The following is a 16,976-nucleotide window of genomic DNA, read 5'->3' on the forward strand; positions in this document are numbered from 1 at the left end:
GTTTAACTTGTGACAGCTCTGTAAGCCCTTGTGTCTGAGAAATTAATAGCTCAAGTCATCGTATATTCTACTCCATTTTGGGTAGGATTTATTTTTTAATTGAAAGGCAAGTGACAGAGAAGCAGGCCTTCCATCCTCCATTTCACTCCCTAAGTGGCTGCAACAGCCAGGAGTGGGTCAAGCTAAAGGCAGGAGTTGGGAATTCCAGCTGGGTCCCTCACGGGGGTAGGGAAGTCAGGCACTTTACATGTTCTGCTGCTTGCTGGGGCATGTTAGCAGGGAACTGGACTGGAAGGGGAGCAAGCTAACTCGAACCGGAGCTCCAGTATGGAATGGGGCATTGTGAGTGGTTGCTTAATGTGCTTCACCACAACACTGGCCTCATTCACTCCTTGGGGAGCTTGTTTTTTTCCTCTTGGGTTTTTACTACTGTACACAAATTTTAGAATTGTCATTTTGCTTGAAAACTCTATTGTAAGTCAGCTGGACTTGCGCAAAAATGTGTGGTTCAATTTAAGAAGTGACATCTTGCGTTATAATTCCATCCATGCCAGTTTTCACATCTTTGTTATTTGCAGATAACATTTTTTGTTGTTACTCTGAAAAAACTTAATTTATATTTCTGAATTGTGTGTAATTCTGCTCATGAATTTTGTCTACCTTTTAGTGGTTCAGACGGTGTACCCATAAATCGTGAGGCTCAAGTGCAGTAGTTAGCTGATGACACATCTCTGTCAGGCGTCACTGAACTGCAGTATCTTCCCAAAGGAGGACGCAGTCATGCACCCTAGCTGACATGGGAGATCTTACCAAGCTAATTCACAAGCTGATTCCTTAGTTGTAGCTACTGGACCAGCGTGTCAAAGGATAGTTGTGTCCCATGTTTGTAATTCTCTGTAATGAAGTTGCAGCATGCACAAGTCACATTGCAAGCTTGGATTCATTTCAGTCCCTTGAAATGAACCTGAGTAAGAAGTGATCTTGTTTTCTATGTGAAGGAGATGGCACCAGACCACCTGATGTGTATAAAGACACACTACTGAGATTGAAGAGCCATAGGCATGATCATATCCTATTTAAGTTATTCCAAAGCTCTTCTTTGGAAATAAAAAGACAACAACAACAACAACAACAAAAGCTTGGTCTCCAGGCTTTCTGTGCCATTAGTTTTCTTCTGCTTCTGCTCTTGTGTCTCCAGGCTCAAGGTGTTCCATTTACAGATAAGTAGTTTCGTGCATGCTTCTAGAAGGAACTCTGGTGTAGCATGTTAGCCAAGTGGAAGCAGACATGTATTTTTAGAATATCACTGATAAAGCCTTTTTTCATAGACATGGGACTTCAGATGTTGATTCTCCGAAGCTTGAATGCACACGAGAAGGGACACAGAACTGCAACACTTCTTGAGTGTGTTGATGCCAAGGTGATTCTAGCTCCATGTCTGAGGATTCAGCTGACATCTCGCTTACCTTTCAGGCAATTTTTTCAACATCCTGGTGTTAAACGAGGTGCACACGTTTGTGGTGAGAGCCGTGCGGCGGTATCCCCAGAACGCGACGCTGCAGATCTCGGCCCTTGGCTGCCTCGCACTGCTCAGTGAGTGACCTTGCCCCCTCCCCATGCGTCTGATGTCATCAAGAGGGAGCACATGTAGGGACGGGAGCATTAGGCCGCCTTGCTGTTCCCATGCAGTCCATTGTCCAAAAGACAGTGCTTTCCAGGACACTGGCAGTGTGCCGGGCACACCTTCCCCAGGATGTGCAGGATTTTGCTTTGGGTGCTTGAGTCAGCTTGGGCACTCAGCTCTTCATGCAATCCTCCTGCAGTTGTTAGGGTATCTATCTATCTATCTATCTATCTCCATCTTACAAGATGTACAAGATGTCTGTGGAATGAGGTGTTCATTGCATTAACTGAGATTGGTAACGAGTTGAGCTGCTGCTGCAGAAGCATCACTTGATCAGCAACATTTAAACACAGGGACTTCAGGTGGGTCATTCACACCTGGACATCAAATACACGGAAGATCTTTAAAAGACTCATGAGAAATGTTGATGATGTATATGGATTTCAAATTTTTTTTTAAATTTATTTTTAAAAAAATTATTTGGAAAGTCAGAGCTGGAGAGAGGAGGCTCATCTTCCATCCGCTGTATTACACCCCAGATAGCTACAGTTGCCATCACTGAGTCAGGCTGAATCTAGGGGCTTCACCCGATCTCCCACATGGGTGAGGGGCCCAAGCACTTGGGCTGTCTTCCGCTGGTTTCCTAGTTGCACTGGGTGGGGACTGGCTTGGAAGTGAAGCAGCCAAGGACTGAACTGGCACCTAGTGAGATGCTGGCTCCACACTTGGTGGCTTTGCTTGCTACGCCACAACTCTGACCTGAGCTTTTTACATGTTTTTCTCTTGTATCAAGATAGATTTATGTAATTCTGTTTTAAAGTGCCCTCCCCACATGCATGCACCTGTGTGTGAAATACTACACATGTAGTTACTAATTTTTTTTTAATGTTTTCAAGCTGAGACGATTTTTTTAAATCAAGACCTAGAGGATAAGAGTGAGACTCAAAATGGCGAGGAGGAGGAGGAGGAAGACAAGCTGTTCTGGCTGGAAGCCTGTTACAAAGCACTCACAGGGCACAGGAAGAACAAACATGTGCAGGTGGGGACCCGGGGATGGGACCCTCATGCAAAATCCAGTGTTAGTGGTATTCCCTCTAACAGCTCCATTGTGTCCCTCCCCGACACAGGAGGCGGCGTGCTGGGCCCTGAACAACCTTTTGATGTACCACAGCAGCCTGCATGAGAAGATAGGCGATGAGGATGGCCAGTGAGTAGTGCCAGTTCTGGGGAACAGGACCTCAGAGCCAACTCTTTAACCAATTTGTTTGAATTGTTTGAATGCCAGAGTTGCATGAACAAGAATGCACACATACAGAAAGAGAGAGAGAGAGAGGGAATATTGATACCCCATTTACTGGTTCACTTCCCAAGTGACCTCAAATGCCAGGGGCTGAGCCAGGCTGAAACCAGAAGGCAAGAACCCCGTATGAGTGCAGGGACCCAAATACTTGGACCATCTTCTGTTTTTCCCAGGCCATTAGCGGGGAGCTAGTGAGGCAGCCAAATCTTGAATAAGCACCCTGATGGGATCCTGGTTTCACAGGCAGTGGCTTAATGTGCTGCGCCACTAGACCAATCCTTCCTTGAACTTTTGAAGACTCTTCATGCACCTGCTGAGGTTTCTTTTCTCTGTCTGCTTACAAACTTTGGAAGAAATGAAAAGCAATTTCATTGGTGTTTAATGGACTTGAATGTGGCTCTTGCCTGTGAAATGGTTGAGCTATTTTACATTCTTGTAAATGGCGGTGCACCGATAGTTATTTCTATGCTATTGTCTGTTGCTGGAGTCCTGACTGTGGTGAGTGAGACTTTATTCCTAGTGAGGTCTGGTTCATTCTGTGCTTCATTTGTGCAGGCTCCCAGCGCACAGGGAGGTGATGCTGTGCATGCTGATGCACTCCTCATCAAAGGAAGTGTTCCAGGCATCTGCAAACGCACTCTCGACCCTCTTAGAGCAGAACGGTGAGCTGTGCATCCAGGTCATCCTACAGGGAATCATGAGTTGTGGTATTTGCCATTGAACAGCTTAGTGTGTGGTGGGTGGATAGGTTAAGATATAGGTAAGCAGTAAGAAGTCGAAGTTTCTCCTGTATTCTGGGCTTCTATGTCCCCACACGTGACAGTTTCGTAGTTTTTATGGAATCATAAGATACTCTTATAACTAAATGCTATATTTTTCAATTGATCTATGAATATCCGTAGGTCACTGTTAATAGCTGTTTTAATTTTTGATGCTTGTGGCCTCTATGAGTAGTCTCTTATTGATGAGCTGCTAGCTTGTATCATGGAAAGCTTTTGGAATCCATAATAAATAGCAAAGGGTTATGTTTACCCACTTCATTTTTCTTTGAATACAGGTTATTGTTTTAGAAAATCCTTATAGAAATATAACTGGGTAGAGAGGTGCTCACCCATCTTAAAGTTTAATAAGATGATTTATCACAAACTATTTAAAATTTTTCAGTTGTTAGTTTGTTTTGATTATTATTTGAAAGACAGCGCAACACAGGGAGAGAGAGAAAGGGGGCGAGATCTTTCATCCAGTGACTCACTCTCCACATGCACTCTGAGTAGCTGGGCCAGGCTGGAAATGGGAGTCTCGTGGGGCAGGGAGGGACCTCTGCCCTTTTGTCATCACTGCTGCCTTGCAAGTGTGTCAGCAGGCAGCCAGATTGGAAACAGAGCTGAGGCTTGACTGCAGGCACGTGGAGGTGGGGTGTGGGTACTCCATGTGGTGGCTTAGCCCACTGCACCACAAAGACCTGCCCCCTTACAAAAATTAGATAACTTAGTTTTTCTCGATTTTTTTTTTTTTTTTTTTTACAGAATTCCTGGGTTACAGCTTAGTAAAATTAAGAACAGAGAAATGGCTTCTAATCCTTTGGAAGGATCCTTTGGAAGGATCATGGCTCAGACTGCTGAGAATCTTGATCCTATAAACAGGAAATCTAGCCAGAAGACTCAGGGAGAAAATGCATCAGAGTGGTGTTGAGACATGACAGCTCTGGCAGTGTATTTTTAGAGGGATAAGAATGGAGAAAATAAAACACTGACAGCGGAGGCAGGAATAGTGTGAGCAAAGAGTAAGAATAAGGAGGCCCCCGCACACACGTTTCTTGTCTAAGTCCAGTTAGGACGAAAGTTGTCACTTCTTCCCTTGTGTCCTTTCTGTCCTCCTCTGACGCCAGTTCAATACACGACTTGGCAGGACAAGGACACTAGGCAAGTGGGCAGCCTGCCCCGGGAGATGAGTCAGTGTGGGAGGGGTGGGAGAGCGCTTCACTGTGGATGAGTCTCCTGGGTTCCGGGCTGGGCTTTGACCTCCAGAAGATGGAGTCTGGTTTTGGCTGCTGCTTTGTGGATCTGCCAGAGAGGAGATAGACTTCTGTGTGAACCAACAAGCTGGAGTTGGAGCTGTTCTGATACACAAACAACTCAACCCGGAACCCTGGCTCTGATGTGCGATGTGGCTCCTTGTTGGGGTGTCTGAGGAGTGACATCCAGAGCCAGCCAGCCTGTCCAGAGGTGGTTTTTTTTTTGTTTTTTTTTGTTTTTCTTTCTCTGAATCCCCACTCCTTGGATCCTGGCCAGGCCCCAGGACCAATCTCCTTGGAGTCTGCCTTAGTGGAGCATTAAAGACCTGAGTAACTCATTCACCTGCCTCGTTGGGCTGCTGCTCACTGGGAGCCATTTGGGTGTACAGAGCTAAGCCTGGTGTTTGTGAAAATCAACTGCGTTGGCAGCCAGAGGAACTGCATTGTGGAAACTGGAGGTTTACAGGCCAAGGCTCAGATGTCCCTGTGCTGTTTCCTTCATTGCATTCAGTTAGTGTTTACTGAGACTTACTATGAGGTGGACAGTCCTATGGACTTGGGACCGGGGAACAGTTTTCTGCCTAGGACCATTGTAACGTCCCTCATGGGCCATACGAGAACATCAGTGTTAAAGTTAGACTGCTCTAGGTTGATGGGATTTTGAGTATTGCCTGTAGTTGTGTTGGCGTGGCCAGTTCACAGCAGTTCATGGCGCTTGCATGACTTGTGACCAAGCATTCTTTACCCTGCCCAGAGACCTGGGATATGTTGTATAAGAAGAAATCCTAGGCTCCTAGAGTTTGACCTCTGCTAGGGTAGAGGGAGAGACTCATTAAATACGTGACTGGTGAAGTTGCTAAGGAAAAAAAGTAACTCAGGAAAGGAGGATTTGCTGTTGTATGAGTCAGGAGATGACATTGTGAGTGGGCAACCAGGAAAGATGACTGTTGATGTAGTCAAAATTTGTACAAGTTGTATATTGTTATTTACCTGTTAAAGCAATCACTTTCCAGCTAAAATGGAGAGTGAATGAGGCCAAAAGCAATTGTGTAGGTAGCTAGTGAATGAGACAATGGTTAAAGGATGTTCTGCAAAGTTTAAAGTACTTCCTGATGAAGTGTCTTCTCCCAGATTTGGGTGTTACAGTGTTTGAATCACGCATTGGTTCATTGACTAGGATGGCAGATCTTGCAGTACGCTCCCTAGACCAGCAGTACTGCCTGGAACTTGACTAAAACTGCGAATTCCAGGGCTCTCAAGAAACCCGAAGCATAAACTGAGTAGGGACCCAGCAGTGTGCAGTCTACAAGCTTTTCAGATGTTAGTGATGTCTACCCATGTTTTATAAATAACTCCTGTGTTCTAAAGTTTTTGTTGTTTAGAAGACACCACATAGAAAAACGGTCATTAGAATTTTATTACATGATTGGCCAAAGTACCCAGCTTCTTATTATATCTTCTTAAAAGTGATCAAATCTGTTGAGAGAAGGAGGAAGGGAAAAGAGAGAAATAGATTGATAGAGGCACACTGTAAGTCAGGAACTCAGTCCCGGGTTTCTGTACGAGTCCCCATTGCTTGAGTCATGACGGCTGGCTGACAGGGTCTGTATTAGCAGAAAGCCATGGTCAGGGACCACAGGAGGGTCAATCCAGGTTCTCTGATGTGAGATGTGGCCATCCCAACTGCTCCGATGGTATGGATGTCTTAACCTAACTTCATGTGTAATGTTCTGAATGTGTTCAAGGCAGTTTTCAGGGCTGCAACCAGGGTTAAGCCAGGGTGAAGCTAGGCACCAGGAGCTTCATCTGGTATCCCATATAAGTTTCAGGGGCCTAAGCCCTTGGACCATCTTGCGCTGCTTTTGCAGGCTGTTATCACAGATTTGAATTGGAAGCGGAGCAACCCCAACACTCACTGGTGCTGTAAGGAATGCTGGCAGCTTTCACAATTTATTTCTTGGTTGCTTATGTTTTTGTTTTATTTAGAAAATATGGAATGCTTCACAAGTTTGTGTGTCATCTTTGTGCAGGAGCCATGCTAATCTTCTCTATTGTTCCGATTTTAGTGTATGTGCTACCGAAGCGAGTACTCACAATTTGTTTAATAACCAGTGTTTAAGTTAACTTTTCTAATTTTTCTGTCAATTTGTCATTGCATTCCAAAGTGCACACTGTAGCTTTGGGATTGATACTTAAGTAGAGGCTTCACGGGGTTTGACATTTATGTGCAAGCATCGAGGCAGCAGACTTGTTCAGTGACAGAAGTCTGCTGTGAAGAGGAGAGCTATTCTGCCATTCCCATTGCTGGAATATGGTTTTTGTACCTCTGGTGTAGATGGGGCCATGGGGTGCATCTGTGTGTACTTAGCTGTGGGATTGCTTTGTGAAGTAAATGCAGTTCCAGATCACCCATCCCTGTGTGTCTGAGGGTGGACATGAAGCTGATGGTGTTGGTGCAGTGCCCAGGGCCAGTACACAGAGTCCCTCAGGACCGTGAACATGCCCCTGCTCCAGTCCTTCATTGTCCTTCCCTCTAAGACCTGAATGGATGTCCACTCTCTCCACATGCCTGTGACTGGCTTCCCATTCTCTAATGTCTCACGAATAAATAAATAAATAAATGCAGCTATTTTGTGGACCCCTTTTAGATATTAGAATATGGTTAGTTTGATTTTTTTATTTGCAAAGTGTAATTTAAGCACCTTTTATTTTAGTTTTTTTCTGCTTTTATGTACCCTGAACTGTGATTGCAGTGGAGTCAGCTTACTCCATGGGTGAAACCCAAATCTTAGTAGAGTTAATGTGAAAAAATGGAATGTGGTACATATTTTTAGGTTGTCAATGAACCATGTATTTTGTATGTTGTTGCACTTGCTTTCTGTGAACGTGGATGGTCTTAAGCATCCATGTCTATTGCAAAATTAGAGGAATGGGTTTCCCTTCCTACAAGTAACATGCAGCCGATCTTGCAGTTAATTTCAGAAAGATACTACTGTCCAAAGGGATCTACCTCAATGTTCTGGACTTGATGCAGAGGCATGCACATTCTCCAGAAGTGGCTGAGAGTGGCTGCAAGATGCTCAACCACCTGTTTGAAGGCAGGTAAGACAAACTCACGTACTCAGGCAGAAATAGAGGTCCAGATGCAATGTGACTGTCAGCTTTGTTCTTGCAAGAGCGAGGCACTAGGCCACCAAGACTTGCACCTGTGGCAGTGTGATCTCCTGTCACTGGCGTCACAGCATTGCTCTCCATGGGCATTGACAGGAACGGCAGAGCTCGTCAGATCCACACTCAAGATTGGCTTCTCTCCTTTGTGCATGGGATGCGATGATGTGGTCACAACACCAGCGATTGCGTAAGCAGGAAGGTGTGAGACAAAACCAGGGAACAGGTTGTAATGGCTGCTTTCTTACAGCAAAGGTTGGTCATTATTTATTCCTGTGAGTTGACTGTCCTCCGGGGCTCAGGCCTCAACACGGGGACTTCTAGGCACACTTGTGCCCAGCCCAGGGGCTGGACAATGACAGGGTCCAAAATATTGATCACCCCCACTTCCCGAAAATGCAAAGCCAAATGACATGCAGGTGATACTTCCAGCAGTACATGTTCGGTGCCATCTCCTGTTTTGTGAGGGAGCTTTGTCTGAGTCCATCCACACCTGGAGGCCATATGGGAACTGGTGCACACACGAGCACACACAAGAGGCTTGGCGGTTGAGGGGAACCTTGTTCTTCCCTGTAAGAGCCAGCACTTGGGTGCTCAGCTTCAGCTTCCTCATCTGTGAAAAAGGAGTAACAGTTGAGTATGTTTTCTCCTGTATGTGTGGGGAGCTAAAATTAGAAAAGGAAGGAAGGAAATGCCTGTCTGTATCAGTTTGGCTGCTTTAAATAAAGTGTTTTGGCAAACTTTGTTTTAAATATTTGTCCAGTGAAATGATATGATTTAGGTGCCACTCTAATGACTTTTGTGGCTATTTTACGGTCCGTATGCATGAGCTGATTGTTACTATCAATCATAGCCCTTGCCTATTTTCCTGCTGAATTGCTGTTTTTTTTTTTGCTTTTTATTCATTGAACAAGAGTGGGGCCAAAAAGCCTTTGAATGAAACACAAATTTAAAACATTGCATCTCAAAAACATCTTATTTTAAAAATCATGTTGTGACTTTATCACGTAAAAATTTAAGTTTATAAAGCCCCTTGGATAATACCTGTTGCCTCTGAAGCACTCAGCAAATCTTGTGAATGGAGCTGCTGGAAGAGAGTGACTTGCCTGTGGCATGGTGCATTGTGTGTAGCCCGGCTCTCCGTGAAGAGTGGGCTCCGCTGTTGTCAGTCCGGTTCTAGCCATGTTTACACGCCTTGCCTTTCCAAGTCATTTGCTTGTATGTAAAGGTTGCTTTAGAACACCTCGTCTCAGCTGTTTGTTTTTATGGAGCTAGAAACTGGTAAACCTTTGCAAATGAGCCAGAATCCTTGATAAATGCAGCAGTAAACCATGGCCAAGGAGTATAAAGTTTCTGGCCGTTTCTTTGGGAGTCAGACAGGCACAGCTGCTTCCTGGCTGTTGCTGTGTGTGTGAAATGTGCATGCTTCTAGTCAAGGAGATTACAGTTGACAAAGCACCTCCTGCTGCTGCCCCCCACCCATACTCCCTGTCTCAGTGGAGAGACTGATATGCAAACAGATCACTTCACATCCAGCATGATTCCCCCCCCAAAGTCAGTGTTTGTGAGAAAGAGTTACCCAGAGTGACCCAGCTGGGCTGACCAGAGGGGAGACTCCCAGCAAGGACTGTGCTTCCTGTGTAAACAGCAGATTGCAGGCAGTGAAGCCTCACCTCAGGGAACACGTGCAGAGCTCTGACTCGGCTGGGATGTGTGCAAGGTCCAGTTTCATCGCAATGCACAGTGCCAAGCATAACTGACTCTATTCCAGCCTAGGCGGTTGCTGAAATCCAGGCCAGCGATGGTTGCTCGAATGTAAAGAGCTTTCAGACCTTGGAGGAACCATGACTTTATGCAAAGTAGATATTATTAAAAGTCTCATTAGAAGGCTTGGGGAGTTGATCAGGTTGATAGATTGCCCAGGGCCCTGGCCTTGGTGGTTGGTGTGTCAGCCTTGACTCTGATACTTCCTTTGACTTTGGGGTTTGAGCTCAATCTTCCCAAGTCCTTCATCTGGAAAGTGATGGTGTGAGTCCCCTAACTATGGGTCAGTTACACTCATGGATCAGAAGGAAGTGCTAGTTTTATGAAACTAAATCATTTCCATTTTTCTGTGAATTCTTAAGCTTGAGGTGGAAGTTTAATTAACCAGTAATATGCTTTTACCATCAAATTCTAACATTTTTTCCTGCAGCCTTTCCAATTAAAATAGATTTGTTCTCTTGCGTCTATTGCAATGTGGTATGTGTACAATTAGAATGTGTTTTTAATAAGCATGCCGATTTTATTCCTGCAGTAATATTTCCCTGGATACAATGTCAGCGGTGGTCCCCAAAATCATCACAGTTATGAGAAGCCATGAGCCATCATCACCCGTGCAGCTGGAGGCACTTCGAGCTATTTTACATTTTATAATGCCAGGTAAGTCATGTAACTGACAGCAGGAAGAGATAGCAGGGAGCATGGACTTTGGAGTTTTCAGTGATATCCACCTTCTGCACAGGAATTAAAGGGTTGGCCTCTACCAGCCAAAGGCAAACCTTTGTGCTAAACTAAAAAATAAAATTAGAGGGTACATAATGCTGTAAGAGTTCCTTTGATTAATTTATAACAAGCCACATGAGAGAATTTAATAACTTGCTACATAGGAAATAGCTAATATGTACGATGAGGAGCTTCCTGACTTTATCTTAAAAACTAATTTGAGAGACCTAGACACATGCGCACAATGAAAGAACAGAACAGCAAGCTCCCATCTGCTGGCTTATTACTCGCAGACCCACGGGGACTGGGAACAAAACACTGGGATTCAATCCAGGTATCCAGCGTGGATGGCAGTGACCCAACTGCTGAGATGAGACAGCTGCCCCCTGCTTCCCCTGGCTGTGTGTCAGCCAGAATCAGGAGCTGGGGTGTGTGGTGTCTCAGGAATCAACTTGGACCACTGTTGGAGTATAGCACATTAAGTTGCTGCCTGTGACACCAGCATGCCATATCGACACAAGTTCTTGTCCAAGCTGTTCTACTTTGAATCTAGCTTCCTGCTAAAGCCCTGGGAAAAGCAGTGGGTAAGAGCCCAAGTGCTTGGGCCCCTGCAGGCTACATGAAAGACCTGCATCAAGCTCCTGACTTCAGTCTGTGACACCATCCCTGGCCATTGTTGCCAACTGAGAAGTGAACCAGTGGGTGGAAAGTTGATTTCTCTCTCTATACTTTCAAATAAGTACATTTTAAAAACAGAATATCAACTGGCAGACGAAATGTGTGCCCCAACTGTACAGCTTTTACCTCTAAGGGCGACATCTGACTGGTAATTGTGTTTTTGTGGGTGCCACCTGATTTTCGTTGAAGATTATCTGTCTCTCCTGAAGTGAAGTGATAGTTCGTTTCCATACTTACTCTCTTGCTTTATCCCACTCCTTCTCACGCTGTTTTAGTTTTTCTGCCATATAACCACATACCTCTTACCAACCTCAGTGGCTTCTACTCTCCTGTCCCTTTTACTGTGACCTTACCTGATCCCTGAAGCACGTTTGAATTACCAGCTGCTCTAATCATTCAACACATTTTTATTAGGTGCCTCTTATGTTGTAATCGTTATGCATTTTGAAAGATAAGCGACAGTACAGCATGGCTGTACTGTTACAGGCACTGAGGGCTACACATATATGTCCAGAATCATGGATTTCAAGTTTTTTTGCACCATAAACAAACTTGCCTTTAAGTCCCAAACTTTTTATACTCATCAAAATCTTGTGTCAGTGGAGACAACAATAATGTATTCAGAGTGGTAGGCTGAGCTGGTGATGCTGAGATGGCAGGTGGAGGAGGGCCGGTCTGGGGAGAGAAGTGGAGAGTGCTCCTAACTAGTGGTTGTGTCCCTGCGGTGGGAGGCAGCACTGAGCAGTGAGCTTTCTTGGGAAAAGCAGTGCACATTTATTAAAAGTTGTTTACAACTTGTGGGCTCACCTCCAGATCTTCAGTTTATAACGAGCGCTGCTAGGAGAGACTCCAGACAGGACGATGGCAGGAGGCCCCTGGTGGTCAGGGAGATACTCCAGACCTGTGTACATGTGGGTTCTCCAGACCTGTTTGACCTGTGACTTTGTGACACTAAATAGGAAGGAAGTTTTTTTTTTTTTTGTAAAATTCCCAGTTCTTTGGAAGTCCCATCTTTTAATGAAAGCTACCATTTTCTATGGTTATGTAGGTAATTTATTTCTCTAAACATAAAGGAATATTTGTTTGGATAGATTGCTTTCCCTAATACCTTGAGGAATGATAAATATTCAGTCAATGTTTTGTTTAGTTGAATAATGGTGTTCCATTCGTAGTTCTTAGTTAAATTTTGAAATATAGCGGATACAACCTTGCCTTATAACACTGTGTTTTAATTTTCTTTGTAGGTTACATAAAACGATAGCAGAAATAGCAAACTTTTTAGATTATCTTTAAAGATGTCAGCCCTGTTATTTTGAGGGTGAATTTGAGTTATAAAGATAGCCAAAAGACATTCATGACCAAGTCTTTTAGTTTGTAAGACAAACTCAATTAATACAAAAGTAAATTTTGTATATAGTATTTCTTCTATTTTTTAACTAACCTTGGAGCAACCCTGAGTTGATCAATTAAATGCACTAGGAATGATCTTGGAAATAACTACTATAGGCCTGTTGCTTGTGTGTGCAAGTATATATTACTAGACAAATGTTATAAACATCAGTGAATAACTACATTTCTGGGTTAAGTAAAGGCTTAATCATCTGTTCACCTTTTGGTTATCATAGCCTGCTACTACACCATACACAACTACAGCCATGTGGCACAACATGGCATGGCACAACATGGCATGGCACATTGTACTGTACAGTAGCATAGTGTACCACTTGTGTCATACCATAGCATAATATGATGTGCTCTCCATATTTAATGAATAGCTGTGCAGTCAGTACCCCAGGAGTCGGGAGACTAATTTTTATTTGAACAATTTGAGATTCTTACAAGATATCCAGGCATAAGTGTGGATCAAATGATATTTAGATATAATGATGTTTGCTACAGAAAGCTTGCATAATTTGGTATCTGGTTAAGATTAGCATTACATATGGTGTCATATTTCTTTAGTTTCTTTGGATCTAGTGCTGCTATTTCCTCTTTTTAAAATAGCATGCTAAAGTGATGAACTGTTTTTTTTTGTTGTTGTTTTTTTTTTGTTTTTTTTTTTTGTTACAAAGTCAGATGTACAGAGAGGAGGAGAGATACAGAGGAAGATCTTCCATCCAATGATTCACTCCCCAAGTGAGCACAACGGCCGGTGCTGTGCCAATCCAAAACTGGGAACCATGAAATTTTTTTGGGTCTCCCACATGGGTGCAGGGTCCCAAAGCTTTGGGCCGTCCTCGACTGCTTTCCCAGGCCACAAGCAGGGAGCTGGATGGGAAGTGGAGCTGCCCATATGGAATCCCAGCGTGTTCAAGGCGAGGACTTTATCCATTAGGCCATGCCGCCGGGCCCCCAAACTGGTTGCTTTTATAAATCAGTAATGAAGTGCAGTTATTTTAGTAGGTTATTGCTTGACTTAGTTTAGCTGTAGATGAAATCATGTAAAAGTTTTTAAGAGACATAGACCATTTGGAAACAGAAAATGAAGAGGAAGATTATAAAACTCCTCTGAGAGTTGTAAAAGGAAAGGAAAATATTTTCTACAGAGGATTCAACTTGGTGCTTAAAAATGCTAATTACTCATTTGTAACTAATAACAGTGTTAGTACCTAATAGTGTGAAGTCCTTTACAAATGTGGAAACTGAGTAACAGGGTTGTGAAGGCTTTTAAAGCCAATCTTGTATAATAGAGCTGGCTTTTATGCCTGTGCAGCCTCATTGTAGAGAAGGTACTTTCCGTGCATTTGTTGAGCATGTGTGTAATACGCAGTGCTTGGGACCCTTGAGATCTGAATATGGTGGGACTGTGGATTTGCAGTGCACACAGTGTAGGGGAGTTTTGTGGGAAGGAAACTATATGCTCTGAATAATGGACATTCAACCATGTGCCAAAGACCACATGAAGTTTGCTTCAGAAAACCCAGAGACCCTGCACTTGGGGCTGGAGGCCTGTGCTGCTTAGCAGGCCTGCTGCCATTGGGCTCCTCAAGGGGCATGTGGGCGCAGACTAGCAGTAGAGCTGAGGGGAAGGCCTGGAGGTGGAAGTCCAGTGTGCCGCTGCCCTGTGTTCATGGCAAGAGGTAAAGCCCTTGGTGGGCTGTGGTCATTCAAATCCTGGAAAAGCCATCACAGCCAATGTATAGTTACTGTTGTACAAATGACTATAATGAAGGGTTATGAATGTTTCTTATCATTTATGTTGTCTCAGATTTAGGAAACATTGCTTCAATAAAAGTTCACTCATCTATTACATTCAATCACACACTTGCTTTTTCAACACACTTGGCCTGGTAACAATTTTTTTTTCCTTTAAACTTAGTTATCATAGCACTAATGCACATCTAATAGAATAATAGAAGACATGATTGTAATGTTTCCTACACTTTTTCTGGCTGTTCTTTGCCTGCCTTTTGCATTTGGACTTTCTCTGGTTGGCCACTGTTATAGGAAACATTCTGGTTTCTTAAGGCATGGTGTACTCACGCAGGAGAGATTGCTTGGTGCAGAAGTCCCTGCCTTGTGGTAACATCTTGCTACTTTAAATGTGATAAACATCCATACAGTGTTGTTTCTTTGGTATTTGCTGATAAAGTACCTTTGCCGATTGCTTAAAATCAGTGGTATTTCCCTCAAAATGGAGCCGCGCATCACTGCGTTGTTCATAATGATGATTTCTAGCAAGTGGCTGTGTGCTCAGCTTCAGTCCTCATGAGAAAGCACGCATCTGTTTATTTGCCTGTGTGCTTTTGTGTGTAGGCATACCGGAAGACTCCAGAGAGGAGACGGAATGTCAGCGGAACCTAAATGTGGTGAGAAGGCAGTGTTTCAGGAGTGACATCCACAAATTGGTTCTGGCAGCTTTGAACAGGGTACGTAGAATACAGGTTCCGTGCCTTTATATGGTTCTTTAGCACATTAGAGAAACTAGGGAGCTTTTCTGGGTTATGTTTACCAGGCTTGGAGGAAGTTGTGTTGCGGGCCTGAGACCTGGAGTGATGTGTCAAGCAGTGTAGGAGTGTGTGCTGGCCGAGGTGGCTGAGCCTCAAGCAGAGCACCACCATTGGTGCTGGCTAGAAACATGAACCCACCTGGGAGCTGGATGTGTGTCTCAACCTGCTGCTTTCTTTACTTTTCTTCCTCTCCTCTTCTTAAAAAATTTGTTCATTTGAAAGGTAATTTTTGAGAGAGAGAGCACACTAGCAAGCAAGTTTCAATTCCTGGCTCATTGCCCAAGTGGTGTAGCACTGGAGGGACTCACACACTTGAGCCATCCTTCTGGGTATGTTAGCAGGGAGCTGGATCAGAACTAAACCAGCAAACCATTGTCTAGCCTGCTGATCTTTCTTTCTGTTTTACCCCTCTGGCTTTCTGCTAACAGGATCAGTCTATGAACATAGAAAGTAACACCAAAGTTGTCTTTGGGTCTGCTTGCTTGCTGTCCCAGTTTCTTCCCATTTCCTAGGCATTTACGGCTCTGTGAGCATCATAGCAAAAGGATCACTAAATCATGCTAAGTGTGAACAAAGAAGAGGAAGGAGGTCAGATTGTGCAATGGAATTAAGTTAACCTAAGATAAATTGGCTTTATAAAAGAGACAAGGATAAAAGGTGGGAAGAATGGCTAGGGTTAATGTTTTCATGGAAGGAAATGCATATCTGAAATAATTAATTGAAATGATTCCTTGTGATTTAGAGTACTTTGATAGATGTCATGAATTAATTAGGATAGTCTCCAAAGAGATCTCTGAGATGTCTCAATTTAAATTGAATTTTGGAATGTAATTATCTCTGATCTGCATAAGTCATTTGTATTCAACCCTTCATGTGATTTTTGAGTATAGGAAAATGCTTATTAGAATGGGTCATCTTTAATTCTGGAAATACCTGTTGAAGTAAGGATGTTGGAGGAACTAGGTGGGCAATGATGGGAACATAACTGGTGTGATTGCACCTTCTGTCTTGTTTCATGACCTGGCTGGGGAGTCACACACTTGCATGGTGTCAACCATACCCCCTTAGCACTCGGGAGCTGCAGGGGGTGTGGGAACATGTTCTCAGATCAAGGAGGAGGTAGTAGAATTTTAGTCAAAGTGCGTACTGATAAGAAGAGGTTCCAGCAGAGCCTCCTGGAAGACTGGCTCCATTGGCTAGCCTTTGCTGAAGTGCTGTGTGGCAGTGTGGCCTAGGGTGTGCTGCAGGCTAGACACAGCTGTAAGGCCAATTGCCGTAAGAGGGTTGTTTAGCTTGCTCTGACTACATCCAGGAGAACTGATTGAAAACTGCCTCCTTGTGTCCCCATGCCACCACCCAAGCCTTGACACGAGACTTCAAACTACATGGTGACTGTCATACAGGTTGTGGGATAAGAGATGTGCTGGCATTTTATATACTTGTTTGAAAGGCGGACTAAAAATGAAATAGAAGGAGGGGAGGAGTCAGGCTTTCATCCTGTGGTTCAGTCTCCAGATGAGAGCAGCCACTGGGAACTGGAGCTCAGTCTGGACTTCCCCTGTATGTGACAGATGCGAGCCATTGCCAGTGTCCCCTAAGGTGCTTGTGTGCAGGCAGCTGGGATCAGCAGGGGTGGCCCTCGGAGATGGGCTATAGGCTTCCCGAGTCATGTTGACCCTGGGGACATTTCAAAACACTTACTGTGGCTGAGAAAATTGCTTTAGAAGATGAGAATGATTTCGCTAGTGCCAGCGTTCT

At 44.1% G+C, this 16,976-nt stretch overlaps 1 protein-coding gene and 1 non-coding gene across 4 annotated transcripts in view; one reads left to right on the forward strand and one right to left on the reverse strand.

Annotated features, from left to right (window-relative positions):
• LRRK2 (leucine rich repeat kinase 2) overlaps positions 1-16,976 on the forward strand; it is a 109,366-nt gene that overhangs the window by 15,135 nt on the left and 77,255 nt on the right. For all 3 annotated transcript variants that reach the window (XM_040978886.1, XM_040978885.1, XM_040978884.1), the window contains exons 8-14: positions 1,474-1,593; positions 2,521-2,663; positions 2,752-2,831; positions 3,480-3,586; positions 7,911-8,040; positions 10,403-10,527; positions 15,025-15,137. In XM_040978886.1, the coding sequence (XP_040834820.1) occupies positions 1,474-1,593; positions 2,521-2,663; positions 2,752-2,831; positions 3,480-3,586; positions 7,911-8,040; positions 10,403-10,527; positions 15,025-15,137 (818 nt within the window). The remainder of the gene's footprint in view (positions 1-1,473; positions 1,594-2,520; positions 2,664-2,751; positions 2,832-3,479; positions 3,587-7,910; positions 8,041-10,402; positions 10,528-15,024; positions 15,138-16,976) is intronic.
• Positions 6,924-7,028, reverse strand: LOC121155614. The gene has a single exon (XR_005883690.1). It is a non-coding gene; the product is annotated as a U6 spliceosomal RNA (small nuclear RNA).

The sequence above is a fragment of the Ochotona curzoniae genome, unplaced genomic scaffold (assembly GCF_017591425.1).
Source record: "Ochotona curzoniae isolate NIBS_2020 unplaced genomic scaffold, NIBS_Ocur_1.0 contig_2927, whole genome shotgun sequence".
Taxonomy (NCBI): Eukaryota; Metazoa; Chordata; class Mammalia; order Lagomorpha; family Ochotonidae; genus Ochotona; species Ochotona curzoniae.